The sequence below is a fragment of the Nelumbo lutea genome, chromosome 1 (assembly GCF_056320005.1).
Source record: "Nelumbo lutea isolate HS-2025 chromosome 1, American lotus-T2T, whole genome shotgun sequence".
NCBI lineage: Eukaryota > Viridiplantae > Streptophyta > Magnoliopsida > Proteales > Nelumbonaceae > Nelumbo > Nelumbo lutea.
In genome coordinates, this window is record NC_142684.1 from 109030950 (window position 1) to 109048171 (window position 17222).

The window sequence follows — 17222 nt, forward strand, 5'->3', positions numbered from 1 at the left end:
CTAACCTAATCCATCTAATTAAATCCCTACTTTATTAGATAGAGCCAAAAGGGATTAAAATAAATTTAAGAGGAAAAAGGGGATTTAATGGGGAGGGGAGATATTACAAACATTGACCATTAAGGTGAGAGAGAAGAATGGTGTTATTAGAGAGTAAATATGGATTTTATGAGAGACAATGAAGACATGAGGGTTTTAATTTTGCATGGTTATATTTTTAATGGTTTCATTTAAAAAAAAATATGCACATGTGGGAAAAAGGAGAGTAGGAGAAGGCAACAAGCTTTGTGGTAAGAGAACCTCTCACCTCCCCTCTTTACTCTTTCTATTACTAGTAACCGTGCACGTGGCAATTCTAGGTGATGATAATGATAGTAATAATGTATCCAAAATTTTCTATAAATATTTATTTTTTACTGTTTGTTTTTATTATTAATTGGATGTAGATTGCAAAGTCCAAAACTGATTACATAAGCACCTCATCCAAATACGTGATAATTTGTGAAGTTTCAAGTATCATTGACAGACATACTTGCTTGGTTGTATTCTTCTTTTTTGTAATGTTTTATCTTTTTGGCGTATCTTTTTTTTTTTTTGCTCATTTATCAAATAAATGTAAGATTTTAATAAAGGGAATTGAATGAGGTGAAAAGTAGTAGTTCAATTTACAATTTAAACCTCACAATTAAATAGAGACTAAATTCAAAAATGATTATTTTAGTAAATTGAAAGTTCTACAATCCTATTCATATTTTTAATAGTAGTGTAAATATAGAATTATAGATGTGTTCAAATTTTTCTATATTTTTTGTATTTTTGTGTGTAAAAATAATTATGATATGTCATGCTTACTTTTTGTTTAATATGATAATTATATAATATTATAAATGTGCTTGAATTTTTTTTTTTTTGCAAAATTTATGTATTCTTTTTATTTTTGTATTTCTATATTTTATTATTTTTTATCATTTGTTTATTATATTAAATGTTAACACAAACCCAAAAATTGAACTATTAATCCTTGCAAAACAATAAAATAATTTCATTTTTGGTTAGTTTTAAATTATGTATTCCATTTTCATTCTTAATAAAAATAATTCTTGTTTACTGCACATTTTTTAATTTGATTAACAAAAATATCATCAATGTATAATTTTTTCTACATTTTTGTAATTTTCTATATTTATTTCTATTTAAAAAAACCATTACCTAACTATGACTTTTTAAGTTGATCAATTTGATTTAGATGGTTGAATTTTTTAGCTGCCACTTGTATAAAAAATATTTTTTTTATTCAGTTTTAAAATATATAGGTTTAGATTGTTAAAAATATTGGCATATATGTAATTAGTAGCATTTATTAGTGAAAAATGACTTAAATATATGATTTAATAAGAGAAAATGAGAGTTAATACCTTAAGTATAAGACTTAATGAGAAGGGATTAAATGATATGAAAAGTAATATTTGAAGTTACACTTTTAACCCTTACAATTTGTGATGGAATAAATAGACAAATATGAGCATTTTAGTAGCCATTAAAATTGTAATAAATTGACTTTTATACCTTTTATCAAGCAAAGAAATAGAGGGTAATTTTTATACCCTTTCTCTCATTGTGTGGCAATTACATTCACGGCTATCCTCATCAATAGTCATCCTAGCCAATGCTTTCATCCACACATGCCAATACAAGAGGGGTTACATGGTAAAAATTTTATTCTAATAACATAATTTTCTACGTAATAGCATTTAGCATTCTTTTTTCTTTCACATAAGCATAGTACCCATACACTAGTATGTGGAAAATGGCATGGTTTTCAAACCGTAGTTGACCCAGATGATTGGACCATTTGACCCAAGAACCGTTTAGGCAATTGATTTGGTTTTACTCCAAACCCGGTCCCTGGCCAAAAACTGTTGAATCATTCAACAACCCGTTGACCCGAGTGGTCAAACCATTGACCCGTTCAACAGTTTTTGATCATTTTTATTTTTTGTCAGCACAGGCCATCCATTCGAATCAGACGGTCAAACCGTCAACTTGAAAACTGGTGATCATAAAGATTTTGTTTCCGGGTCATTTTTTTAAACTATGGTAAATGATAAACTAACTGAAGGCTGACTCATTGGTGTGTTAGCTGGTTTGTTCCAGCGTTAATGTGGAACCAAATCCCTCAACTAGCACTTTAGGCTATGTTTGGTTTGAAGGAAAAGATAGGGAAAGGAAGGAAAAGGCAAAAAAACTTATACAAGATTTGTAAGGATTTCCTACCTTTCCCTACTTTTTTTTCCTTCAAACCAAAATACAGCGTTAAGGAAAAAGGGATCAGGGGGAGTTATTAATGGTGCATAGCACCGAATTCCAAAAGAAGATGGTAAATGTTAACATATTTAGTATGTTTTTTCCTTCATGGAGTTATAAAACTGGGTATAGCCCATTAACCCATCACGACCCCACCCCCACCCCACGAACCCTAGAGATGGAAGGAATTGATCCCAAATCTTTGCTATAATCAGTCAAAGAGACAAAGGCTTACTTATAAAAAAAAAAAAAAAAAACAAATGCCTTATCAATTGAGCCAGTTGGCACCTTGTTTACTGTTGTAGGAGTAAATTCCTCATCGAGGCCCACGGTTAGACATCTGTTAAATGTTATGTAAAAGGAATGTTGAAATTATCTCTCGAGTGTTTTTCTTTCATTATATATATTTTTTTATAAAATGGATCTTTATTATATTTTATTTCTCACCCTACTCTATAAATAAGGCTAGAAGGGATACATTTGACTATCACATAGAAAACCCAAACAAATATAGGAGTAGGGAGAGAGAAACCACGAAAAGGATCATTACTTTCTCACTCTCTTTTTATCAGCAACCATGTGGCAATGGCATGGGTCGTCTATAATTCTGCCCAAGTCACCAAGGTCCCTCAAATGCAGATCCAAAATCCGAAATATTATATTTTGGACTGGTATCTAAAAAAAAAATTATTATATTGGATTAAATTTAGATTTAATTTATATTTATATCAGCCCTATTGGGTTTTCATTCAATACGAGCCCACATTGTTTTCTTGATTTCTGGCCCATCCACGTTCTCGGCTCCACCGCTCCAGCCAATTATCATATTGTTGGCATTCATCCTCCTCGGATCGGGTATTTTGATTTCTAGTAGGCACAATACATAAATAAGTTCAATGACACTTGATAAATATTTTAATAATTGTTAGAAGTGGATTTAATTTTTTTTTCCGGCTAAGTAGGTTATCTATGCTGTATGCAAGGCTTCATATATTCATAAACTGTTCAATACAATTAAATAGCAAAGTTTCAGACAAGAAATGAAGAGCCAAACCCCATGTTAACATGCTAAGTATGTGAAGTTCTTCTTTGGCTAAAATATAAGCATTTTTGTTGCACTTTTTAGGTACCCAAATGACGTAGCAGTGAGAGAGACGCGCTATTTTAAGAGTGCAAATTACAGACTAGATAGAGCTGCAGTTGCTTCCGCTTCCTCAGGAGATGCTTAAGGAATTTTTATATATCTAGCCGATAATAAGCCCAATTCCTTGAGAAGCATTATCTAATGCCCCATCAAAATTAATTGACTGATGGGAAAGTTGATTTAACCCAAGAAGAAGCATGAGAAACTTCTGTTAAGTTGTATATGAATTCAAAGTTTCATGAGGATTGAAATTAGATTTCTCCAAAAAGTCAAAGCACCATCAATAATCTGAGCATGAGCAGCAAAATAATTGTTAAGTGCCTACCTCATCCGGAATGTCCATTTCCACCGGCTTCGTCCACAGAATCGTTTTTTTCCCCCACAAAAAAGACAACCATCAAAGCAAATAAATAACAACAGCAGCAAATTAAGACAATGTTTGGTATGGATCATTGCGCATTTTTTTATTCCTTTGGAAATCAAAAAAACATTGCAGGTATAAAGTATAATGCAATATTAATTGTTTATTATATTTTAATTATTAGGTAAATTGTCTAAAATTCACCATGAGTTTTCAACATTTTCCTTAAACTCATCACAACTTTTCGAATTGTCTAAAACTCACCATGTCAGTAAATTTTTATTTTTCAAAACTCACATTTTATTAACAGACGTGTCCATGTCAGCATAAGACCAACTTACCCTTGAATGGCGAGTTAGAGGAAAAATGGTCTTCTCAGTTTTCAATTTTCTTTTTTCTTTTTTGCTTTTTTAGTGTTTTGTTATAATTTCTGTTTCTTTACATTTTCTATTTTCTACAATCTATAAATTTTCCTGTATTTTTTTGTTATTTGTTCGTAATTTCTGTGCTTTTCTATAAATTTTGGTATTGTTTTCTACAGTTTTTATTTTCAGTTTTGCAATTTCTAAATTTTTTTATATTTTTTTTGTAATTTCTATGTTTTTATATATGTATTTTATATTTGAAATTTTTTTTCAACTTTTTCCTTTTTTTCATGTTTAAATATTAAAATGATAATATATTAACGCTCATTAGTCTGTTTAACATTAAATTAGTGACATTGTGAGTTTTAGACATTTTGAAAAGTTGTGGTGAATTTAAGACAAATGCAAAAAACTCATGGTGAATTTTAGATAACTTCCCTAATTATTATACAACAATGTCATTAAGCAACATAGGTAAAAGTGAAATACAATAATGGAATTCTAAAATTGAATTTCATATAATACAAAAAAAAAGCATAAAACAGTAGAAAACATTTGTACTTGATGAACCTGAAACAAGATGTAAGCATAAGCGCCTGTATGGTGATGATGTATCATTGCAATAAAATCACAATAGAGACAGAACACCACAGTACCAAATACCCACTAATACAACTATGATGATCCACAAGGATGATATCCAAAGATCCAAAACTGTATATCAACCTTAGACAAAAGGGCAAAACCAGGAGAACAACCAATAAAAGATGCAGACTCAGATAGATGCCCTGCTTAGTTGCTCTATAGGCTGCCTTGTTTGCTTCCCTTCCAACCTAACTGAAAGAAACCTCCAAACCTCTACAGTCTACACAGAAGCTCAATATCCTTGATGCAGTAAAAGATCTCGATCCGTTGGGCACTCACTTCCTTGCTAAGATATAAACCAAAAAAACCTAAGCTGCCTACATTATTGTTCGATCTTCACATGAGTCAGGTTCAATCAAGGCACAAACTTGACTGCTTCCAAATACTGCTAAGTCTTCCGATTAAGCAGAAGAAACTGCCTGAACCCGACCAAAATAAACAACCATATATGCAATCACCTTAAATCATTTCGGGCTATTATGTCAAGGGGGCATTCGTTTGTTGAATTTTGAGAGGAGGAAGGTTGGTCAATTGGATTGTGAATCCTATCGACCAAGAATCCAATGTTCTTATTTTAGATTTATGTGGAATCAGGAAATTTTCTAGATATCCATATTCTTGGTGGGAAAATTACATCAAAAAGGGGTGCTAACGAGAATCGTGCATTTTTTTAACTGAACTGGTACTTCTAGTGTTTGAAAATAGATAGAAAGATAGGTATACACACATTAATCAGTTTGGGTAACTACTGGTTTTCTTTGGGTTAATTGAAAATCAAATAGGTTCTTTAGTTTTTAAAAAATATGTTTGGTTAATCCAAATTTTCAGTTTGCTTTTATTGATTTGGTTCGGCTTTTCAGTTCTTTATGAGCACCCCTAGCCAGCATTTGTTTTAACCCTTTTAATCAAATTGGTTATTTTATTATAATGGTTATTAACTTTTTAAAATCGACTTGGGAGCAAAACTGCATTTGCGTCCTATTTTCGAGTCGTTGGTTCAAGTTAAAAAGGTCAAACTATAATGTAATAAATAAAACAGTATAAAATATTTATATATTATAAAATTATAAATTATATGAAATGTCAGTTATATTTTGTTAATATTAACACTTTAATAGAGTTAAAGGGAAAATCTATGATATGGGAAAGACATGGTATATAAAGAGTTTTGACCAATCAAAATTCATTCATGAATTTTGATAAATAACACCTGATTGGCTACCACGTTTATGATTTCAGCTGATTGGTCCCTGATTGAGCAATTGGTAAGTTGATTTGTAGGGATTTACCCTACCTAAGCCGATTTTAGGGTTTAGGGATTTATCCTATCCAAACTAATCCAATGAATTGGATTTGGTATAATCAACCTTGAAACCAAATTTGTCTTAAAATAAACCCCAAAACAATTTTTTGAAGATGTGAAGATTTGAAACTAAGTACTCGGTTACAAAAAGCCATTGTCTCACTTAACCATTGAATTACTTAAGTGATTTGATCATTTGTAATCATTTTAACATTTGAATATGTATAATTAGTAATGTAAAAGGTAATATTTACAAAATTTAAATAATAATGATAAAATTTGAACCATATATTAGTATATTATGATAATATAGATATTAAATTACTCAATTTAATCAATAAATATGATATAAGTTTTAAGCTATATATTATATTTTATTAAAAATCATGTTTTTAAAGAATACGTCATTTTTTAAGGGAAAAACTAAAGAAATAACAGGTTCCGTGGGAAGGACCCCGGATCCAACCCCCAAACTACCAAAGCTAGAACCGCCCCTAAAACAGATCTTCATAAGGTATGTTCTAGTTTCTAAAACCTAAAACCTACCCTATCCTGCATAGAGTTGAACCAAACCGACCCATATATACCCCTATTTTTGAATGAATCGAATGGTTTGATTTGATGAATAGTTTAAGTTTCAATTATTCAAATTTGAATTAATCTTTTTAATATAATTTATATTTATATTTTTTAAATACATAGAAAAGCTTTTCCACCCTAAAATGCAAAACAAAAGCTTCAACATTACCGTACTATAAGAAGTAAGGTCTTTGTAGTAAGAACAAGAAGGGAAAATAAGGATTTGAGAAAATTAATAAATTCGATTTGATACTGTTAATGTCGGATCCAATCCGATTTGACACTTTTGAATTGAATTCAAATCCTGAGTAAATCGGGTGTTTGATCCGATCCAATTTCTTTTCTTTAAAAATTAATAAATTATACATGTTTTTTATAAAAAATATATAATATAAAAAATTTATAAAATATAATATAAAAAATATATTTATAAATAAATAATATATATCAAATCATATATTCTCGAATCAGATCATATCAGATCTTCTCGAATCAAATAGGGATGAAACGAATCTAATGATCGAATACTATTATCCGATCCGACGATCCAAATAAGGACGGCCTGAATTTGTTCAATTAGGATCGAATCACGACCCAATCCATTACACCCCTACTCGGCATGGGTAGGAGATTTGGATTGGCATCACTAGCCGCGTAGGCCATCCAATCGGGTTCACCAAAGATGATAAAATGGATGATCAAACTTGTTGCTCCCACCTACGAGTCTGAGTGTGTGTTTGGTATTGTTTATGTTTATTGAATAAATGTTTATACTTTATTTATTGGTAAAATCGAGAAATGCAATAATTACAATCGTTTATGATAAATGGATACCATTTTAGCAAATAAACGCTTGGCCGTTTGTGGAAACTTCAAAAAAATAACTTATAAAAACGAGTAGCATGCACATAAATCAAAATTCACTTTTTATATTTTCTTAAAAAAACAAGAGAGAGAAAATGATGAGATGGCGCTTATATGGCACGATCAATAAACGTTTATGAATAAACTTAAACGGTATGAGGTGCATGTGCTTCTGCGTACCCACTCGGCGCATTTTAGATTACTCCATCCACGTAATCCATTTTCTTTTCTCACGCCACCCCACCACCACCACCACCGCCTCCGCCGCCGCCGCCCCCACACCCAATGACAACCAGAACAGCTCACACTTCACCAACCCTAACCCTAACCCTACATCTACAGAATCCATCATAAGAAGCATAAGAAAGAAGAAAAACCACCATGGCTACCGCTTCTTCATCCTCTGTTCCAGAGGGGGACCCAGAGCATGAAACTTCCTCACAAGAGCCTCAACCCTCACCCTCACCCTCACCCCCACCCCCACCCCCACCCCCAACCACACTACCCAAAAAAACTCCTCCCCTCCCATGGTCTCACCTGGAGACCGTACACCTCATCCAAGCATACCAAGAGAAATGGTACTCCCTGAAGCGCGGCCAGCTCAAGGCCAGCCAATGGGAAGAAGTTGCACGGTCCGTCGCTGCTCGCTGCGGCTTCGACGAACCCTCGAAGACAGCTACACAGTGCCGCCACAAGATGGAGAAGCTCCGCAAGCGCTATCGCTCAGAGAAAGAGCGTTCCTCCCCTTCTGCTTGGCCCTACTTCAATCTCATGGACCTCATGGAACGTGGCCCCCTCCCCATCTCTGCTCGTCCGATCCCCTTGACTGAACAGCGCAACTCCGACTCAAGCGACGAGGAGGACGATGAAGACAACGACGAGACTAATAAATCTCGAAGCATCAATTACATTCTGCGTAGACCGCCAACAGGGTCTCAGACCGACAAGACGTCATTGCCTCGAAAGTGGAATGGTAGCAGTAGTGGAGGAGGGCTGGGAGTTTCTAGGTTTTTGAGGAATCCCATGTTTCGGAAGAGGCGAAGGTCGTTCGACATTGACGAGGACGGAGGAGGAGAACCGCTGTCGGAATTGGCTTCAGTGGTTCGAGCATTCGGAGAAGGGTTTGTTAGGATAGAGAATATGAAGATGGAAATGGTGAGGGAAACAGAGAGGTATAGGATGGAGATGGAAACCAAGAGGACGGAGATGATCCTAGAATCCCAACGTCGCATTGTTGATGCCATTGCCAAGGCCCTTGGCTCTCAGAAGAAATCCAGGAAGAATCAAGAAACCTGAAGGGTATTCCCCTCTTTTCTGAATTTCCACATTTTTAATGGTCTTTTAACTTTATATCGCTCATGTAACGTTTTTTTTGGACATATAAGAAGTAACTGTTCAATTCCTAATTTCTCCATTATATTTAACATGTTTTGTATAGTAAGACTGCTTGCAACACTTTTTGAATAACGTGACTGCTTGAAGGTGCAATAAAACAGTTATCAATAAGTCCATGTCAATTAGTACTATGCTATTATATTTCTTTGATGTGCCTTTGATACCTTTCATAAGGTCCTGTAACCCCAATACGAAATCGGTATAAGATATTCTTCCCCTTCCAATCTGGTGGGGTGATTACTCTCTTTATAAATGGACGGATTCAATCATCATGGAATGGCAGGCACAAGAATGAACTCCTGCAAAATTGTAACTCAAAGTACTGAAATGAACAATCATACAGGTGCAGTATGCATGTACACTTTAAAGTTGTAACCAAAGACTCATACAAGCATGCGTATAAGCTTTGTTTGAATTGCCAAATATTCCAGACTTCTCTATGAAGCTCAACTTCTTGCATCAATGTACTTTGTGAATGTTCTTTATCTTTTTTCTGCTGATTCTATTTCTACAAGATTCTTCCATTTCAGGCCACTAAAATTTGTTCAAAGACAGTTGGTATGATTTATATTGACAATCTGATCTTGTTTTTCTAATCCGTGGAAGTATGGCTTCTTAGATTACAATTATTTCATGCGAGTTTGGTTAGGTCTATTACTTGTCCCTGTCAAGGAGATTAGATTCTAGCTGGAAAGGATATTATTTCTCGTGGAATTGAAATAGTGAGAATACAAATTTTCTTTTAAATAAACCCAGGTACTGGACTGGAAGGTAACTTTAAATTGCATAATAGAAGTATAGAACAATAATGCTTTTGTTCTTTAGGCTTCTCTAGCATTTTGGTTGTTCAGGAGAAAGTAATAAATATATGAATATCCTGTACCTGGGCAAGTGATGAATTAAGCCTTTTGATTGCTGAATCCCGTTATTTCTATTGCCCCTATCTTTTTACCCCCATTTCCTTTATCTTTCAAACTTTCATCCTTTGTGACCATCATCAAAGCTTTTTCTCAAATTGCACACCCTATTTGGACTTTGTAACATCTTGCATCAGCTAATGAATATTTTATATTCTGAAAGATGGTTTTTGAGGCAATAGAAATGGATGCCTGCTATATTTTTGCAATCTTTCCCATCTAATATATTCTAGTATTTTTGTATCTATGGTCTTATTAAAGTTTGCCTACTTATGGTAATTTGTGGGCTTACATCAATTCTAAAGATGTATCAGAGCAATTGTTTGTGTTTGTAGAAGATATTGATGTTGAATGATGAATGATGCATGGCAATATTACTGAAATGGTAATTAGCATGCAGTTATTGAAACTTTTGTCTCTGATGATTACTTGTTCTCTTGCATCTTTCAATTCGTCAAATCAAATATTTTAAAACATGGAGGCGTGATGCAAGGCATTCTACCATTCTAAGGTGTGAGGCATAAGCATCCTGAGCATGGATTCTTTAATTAATAGATTATTAAAATAAGATATTAAATAAAAATAGGAAATTTTATGAGAAATTAAAAAGTTTCATATTTGCAATTTCTAATAAAGAAACCATTACATTTAAATATACAACTGAAATATCATTGCGTTAGGTAACATCATTCATAATTATACAAGTATCATCAACCATCAATATATCACTTGCAAAGCTGTAAATCAAAATTTCAGAATTAAAAATTCACATAAATTGCACAATATTAACATAAACAAGTATGCCACCTCATATTCAAATGAATGTCATACATTAAAAGAAATCAAAGTTGTGGTGCCCCCACTTCTATTTATAATATTTTATTATAATATTATGATAACAAATTTGGAGGGTTTTCATCCTCTGACTTTTGTTAGCATACAATAAGAACACAATAAAATGGTAGCCCCACTTTTATTTGCAACACTTTTAGTATGAAAAAAAAAACTAGTTTAAAAGGTAAGAGCATATGAGGCATATGCCTCCTGTATAAAGCACAACAAAGGTGTATGCCTCAACTGTCTCAATGACTCTAGGTGTGCCTCTACCTCTAGGTGTACGCCTTCAGTACCTTTCAAAAAGTTGCTGAACTAGTTTCAAAGGTAAGAGCATATGAGGCATATGCCTCCCATATAAAGCACAACAAAGGTGTATGCTTCAACCATCTCTATGACTCTAGGCGTGCCTCCAGGTGTATGCCTTCTCATATCTTTCAAAAAGTTGCTAAACATGAAAATAATTTATACATAAGAGACTGGTGGTGACTAGTCAATGGTGAATCAGAGAAGTATCTATCTACCATATTTGATTATAAAAATGTCAATTTGATTATAAAAATGGAATTTGATTATAAAAATGGAATTTGATTATAAAAATGGAATTGAAGTATCTATCTACCATATTGACAGAAGGGAGCATTAAATGTATATGCATTTTTTGTTTTTAACTGTTCATCACAAGATAAAGTTACATCTTAATCTTGTATCTACATTCCCTCCTTAGAAAATGTTCATTTGTTGTAGTTCATGGTGTCAGATGTTCTTCAGGTATGCCAGTGCACTTATCCATACAGTTAGGATAGGCTGATAATATCTATTTGTTCTCCAAGACTAATATTTCAATCTTCCTAATAGAGTTCTCTTTGTTCTACAAAATTAATATGTCAATCTTTCTTTCTACTTTATAATGATAAACTGCAGACGGGCTTTTCAGATTTTAGATTTGAGTTTTTGAATGGCCTCAACGACAGAAGTCATTTATCAAAAATAACAATGACAGAAGTCACAACCTTTTGTCATCCAAGATAGTTGTTTCAAATTGGGGCCTATTCAATTTGGTTTTTTAAGATTCTGATCCCAGAGTAATTATATGGTATTTTAAGATTCTAAAATTGGGGCCTATTCAATTTCAGATGACCATATGCCAACACTTGAGATAAGTACTCTTGAATACAGTCTAGTTGTAAGTCAAACTCAAATTTGACATCAAGAAAAGCTATGCCATAACAAGTACATCAAATCCTACATGCCTTCTATGATCTATATGAACAACTAAAAAGGTATCATTTAGTGATGCTACCGCTATAATAGGTTACTGCTTAGCCTGAATATTGCTATGCATTTATAATTTAAAAGAAAAGGAGCGTGACCCGTATGTTCTGAATGTTTGCTCTTTGGGCTCCTTTTTTGCCAATCAAAGTATTTATGAATTTATGATTGCTCAGTTTCTGTTATTAAAAACAAAAATGAGGGAGAAGGAAACCCATACTAGTAGTGTAAAGCTATATGTTATAGGGGAGTTTCATGACAAGTGTGGAAGATTTCACTTCCCAGGTTCTCTTCAGGTATTTTTGTTTTCCCAAATTTTAGGGGAAAAGGTGAGTGACACTTCTAGAGAACTATGAACTTAAATCCTTTCTCCATGCACTTTTTTTTGGTAAATCTCTATGCATTTTTAATGGGCATGGATTTATCTAATGATGGACACCTAAATCAGTGAAATAAAACTGATAAGAAGAAGCATTTGTACTAAAGAAAAGTAATTTCTGCAAAGAGTGGTCTTAATGCAAACCTATTTTGAGTCATCTCTATTTTTGGGACAATGATACAAATTAGTTCAATGGTATGTCCATAGCAGGTTCCATGCTTTTACTTGAACAAATACATAAACTGTAAGCTCTGTTGTCAATATAGCCAGATAATGCCTTGTTATTTGCCAACTTTAATCAGCTTGTGGTCATTCTTTGGTGTAATTGTAAAATCTTGGGCTGACAAGCATGAGAATGAGGGTTTCAGTCTGAGAGCATCCACTTCGTGCAAGAAAATACCAAAGGCTAGGTTTGTATCCAGTCCACCCCCTTCCCAAGACCACAGATAGCTGGCACCAACATTTGGTAATGGCATTTTAAAGTTTAATCAGCTTCCGAGGTCTGTGGGATGGTTTGGTATGGGATATTTCTTAATTCTTATGTTCAGCATCCTTTTTCTTTATAATACGTTAGAGAATGGAAACCACTTCTGTTCATATTACACTCAAAATAATCATTGGTTCTTTGTTATGTTCATAGTTTTCAAGGTGCCAAGGCAAGGCTAGGCAACAGGGGGGCGCCTTGTCGCCTAGTTGCCTAGGCAATGGATTTTTTTTAAGTAAAAAATACATATCCTAGGGTAGTTCCCTAGGTTCCATAATCATCTTTCCTTACTAACTATCCATAATTTTCATAAGAAAATTATAAAATTCATGTTTAAGTCTGGAAAATCAACATATTTATGAGAAGAAAAATGTTATGGGCCCACGCGTAGGATCTCGTCACGGGTCGGTCCACGGGGAGAACCTCTTGCTCCCCCTTGCGTCTTCCCTTGCGTGCAAACCCTATTGTGGAAAACCAAATGGGTGATTTGTCCAAGAGACCACCCGAACTCTCCTCACTCTTCTCTTGACTGGAAACTGAATACTTTATTCCCAAACCACAGCTCCTTAAATAGGCGATTACAAGAGGAGACTCCTTACTCCATTCGACTAAGCTAGGACAATCCAACTTTAAATCAAACTCTTACTTCTAATAGACTTTTAATAGAACTCAGTTCTTATCTCTAATAGAGAAGTAAGAACAGAACTAGATAAGTAAGAACGAAACTCCTACTTCTAACAGACTTCTAACAGAACTCAGTTCCTATCTCTAATGGATAAGTAAGAACAGAACTAGATAAGTAAGAATAGAACTGGAACAAGTAAACTATTGGCGTGCTGGCAAGAAGAGCTGACGTGGCAAGATAAGCTGCTGTGTGGGCCCCCTCACTGCTGTTGCCGACAGCGGTAATTCTTCCCACAAATGCATCCACAACAAAAAATAAGAAAGAAAAGAAAATAAAAAAAAAAAGGGGACCGAACCCCTATTTTTGTTATAGGAAAAGAAGAAAAGAAGAAGAAGAAGAAGAAGGAGAAGAAGAAGAAGAAAATAATAAAAGTAAATTAGTTTATAAACACAAAAAATGAATATTTTTGTTTAATAATGTTTATTTTATAATTATAATCTCAAAAAAGTAACAATATAAAAGCATTTTATAAAACAATATATAAAATTGCTTGGCGACTGGGCAAGGCAAACCTCCAAGGGCACTTTGTCGCCTAGGCGTCGCCTTGATAACCATGGTTATGTTGTTTTACTGATCATATGTTGAGACACAAATAAAGGGAATATAAGTGTACAAGGCAAGGACACGTCAGCCTTTAAAGAATATAACTAACAACCAACCACTAGAACAAACTAAATAACAAACTAGACAAGTGGATTGGACAAGTGGAGAGGCTGGTACAATAGAATTAACAGCCAACTACTAGAACAAACTAAATAACAAACTAGACAAGTGGACTGGACAAGTGGAGAGGCTGGTATAACAGAATTGTAACAGCAGTGTTATAACAAAATGGATTATTGAATTGGGAATACAACCTCTCTTCCTTTCTCTCTCTCTCTCTCTCTCTCTCATTCTGGAGGCAGGCTCCCTCGAAAGAGTCCCCAAGTTAGGCAGTTCCTAACAAGTTGGTATCAGAGCCAATTCAGAGCCAAGATGCCAAGCACAAGATCATCAACAATGGAGAACAGAGTCGATTGCATGGAAGGAGAAATGCAAAGAATATCAGCCGATGTCAAAGAAATCAAAGAAAGCTTTGCATCCTTGCTGGAAAAACTGGCACAGGCACCACCTGCGCAAAATCAGGAAGAACGCAGTGACACCAGTCATCGAAGTGGATCAAGAACTACAAGAATCGAGTTTCCCATCTTCACAGGAGGAGATCCCACTTCTTGGCTTCTGTGAACAGAAAGATACTTCAATTACCATGGCACACAAGGCCCTGATCGTGTTCCACTATTCTCTACACACCTGCAAGGAAAGGCGATCGTCTGGTACCAATGGTACCGATAACGACACCCAAGGGCCACATGGGCCGACTTCACCGACGCCTTAACCATGCGATTTGGGGTCTCAACCTTTGAGAATTATGACGAAAGCCTCGCCAAGCTACGACAGACTAGTTCCGTCCAAGATTATCAGATGGCGTTTGAAAGATTGGCAGTGCGCGTGCAAGGCTGGCCAAAAAACGCGCTTGTCGACAGTTTTGTTGGAGGACTTAAGAAGGAATTGCAGCTGGAGGTAAAAGCCATGCAGCCCACCACCGTTCTTGAAGCAGCAGCAATAGCTCGATTACATGAAGACAAAATAAACCGGGCAAGAAGGATCAGCCGACCCCTGGGAGCTGCGATCAGACTTGGTGTAACCAACCAAGAACCTGGAATCTTGGGTAAAGCAGAGCCCAGATTAGGAGTAGGAATCACAAGCAAGGATGCCAGCTCTGGTTCAGGCCCTGGCTCAGCCAAGAGGTTAACCTAGGCTGAGATGCAAGCCCGACGAGAAAAGGGCCTTTGCTACGCATGTGGAGACAAGTTCGGGCCGGGCCATCGCTGTAAGGTCCCGCAAGTTTTCTTCCTGCAACCTGAAACTGAATATGTCGAGCAATCAACCGACATTGAGGAGCCAAGGGATGACCAAGAATGGGTACCGGGGACAAAGGAATACCCGGAAGTATCCCTGCAAGCCTTGACCGGTCTTGCTTCTTCTCAAACGATGCGGGTAACCGGACTGATACAAGGGTGCCATGTATCGGTTCTGATAGACAGTGGCAGCACCCTCAATTTCATCACCCAAACCTTGGTCAGGCAACTAGGGGTTCCAGTCCAACCATGTGCAGCCTTTCGGGTGCACAGAGCTAATGGGAGCAACCTGGTATGTGACAGTACGTGCACAAAATTAAAGATAAGGATACAAGGACATGAGTTCGAGGTGGATCTGCACCCCCTGTAAATCAGTGGAGCAGATGTAGTTCTCAGAGTCCAATGGTTAAGGCAACTAGGGCCGGTGATATGTGATTGGACCCGCCTCACCATGATTTCCAAATGGGCAGCTCACAGGTGCATATTCAAGGGCAGCTGTCCAAGGGTCCAGGACCTATTAGCCTCGCCTCCCTAAGGAAACAAGCAGCAGACCCAGCCCACATCGTTTTAATGCAGATAGACTCCCACAAGAACGGCTCCATTCTAGCCCAAGAAAGCAGATCTGAAGAGGGCCGCACACAACTACAGCAGCTACTTCAGAAGTTCTCAGGGATCTTCCAAGAACCTAAGGAATAGGTTTCAGGTGGATACGCAAAGGGAATCACATCGAACCAGAGGCAGCGGTGGTATGGTCAGGTCTCCCAATTGAGGATGCAACTTGGGAACCTTACTTGGATTTACAGAATAGATTTCCACATCTAGACCTTGAGGGCAAGGTCGCTTTCAAGGGAGGAGGAACTGTTGAAACACAAATAAAGGGAATATAAGTGTACAAGAAAAGGCCACATCAGCCTTTAAAGAATATAACTAACAGCCAACCACTAGAACAAACTAAATAACAAACAAGACAAGTGGACTGGACAAGTGGAGAGGCTGGTACAACAGAATTAACAGCCAACCATTAGAACAAACTAAATAACAAACTAGACAAGTGGACTGGACAAGTGGAGAGGCTGGTATAACAGAATTGTAACAGCAGTGTTATAACAGAATGGATTATTGAATTGGGAATACAACCTCTCTTCCTCTCTCTCTCTCTCTCTCTCTCTCTCTCTCTCTCTCTCTCTCATTCTGGAGGCAGGCTCCCTCGAAAGAATCCCTGAGTTAGGCAGTTCCTAACATCATAGTTGGGTGGTGGATGAAGAGAAAATGCAGCTTAGGCTTCTTCTTGCACTCTACTTTTGCAGATTTTTGACCAAGTATTGTTAAACTTGTATGGAGTTCTGAGTCCAAATTTTCAAACAGAACCAACTAGTTAGGATGAAGAGAAAATGTGGGTTAGGCTTCTTGTACTCTACTTTCCATTGCACAGATCCCTTGTTGATTTTGTTCTTGTTCTGTGCTTAGGATGATGTTACTTCAAATTATGCATCTTATTTACTAATTGTAAGACATCAACCACCGTTGCTGTCTGATATCTTTTATGTTGATTGAAGGTTTAGGAGCATTGATTTTGAGTTCCTAACCAAGATAACTGATTCACAGAAGATTTTGTCTTACACTAGACAATAAACGAATTGACTTGTCATTTGCCCCTTCTTCCTAGAGTTGTTTCTGAAAAACTGCCTTGCCTTTTCTTTATGAGTAATCAGAAAATTTTGTTAATATACAAAATGTTTGAAGATATACAAATAGGACCCTCCTTTGGATATTTGTCCTCCCAACTCATTTCT

General features: G+C 35.7%; 1 protein-coding gene across 1 annotated transcript; it reads left to right on the forward strand.

Annotated features, from left to right (window-relative positions):
• The first annotated feature begins 7946 nt into the window (after window positions 1-7946).
• LOC148876715 (Homeodomain-like superfamily protein) lies at window positions 7947-8861 on the forward strand. The gene has a single exon (XM_088968027.1). The coding sequence runs from the start codon at window positions 7947-7949 to the stop codon at window positions 8859-8861; it is 915 nt and encodes a 304-aa protein (XP_088824153.1).
• The last annotated feature ends 8361 nt before the right edge of the window (window positions 8862-17222 follow it).

Bases quoted from the DNA above. Each gene is read 5' to 3' on its own strand.
- LOC148876715 (XM_088968027.1), top strand. From the start codon at position 7,947: ATGGCTACCGCTTCTTCATCCTCTGTTCCAGAGGGGGACCCAGAGCAT.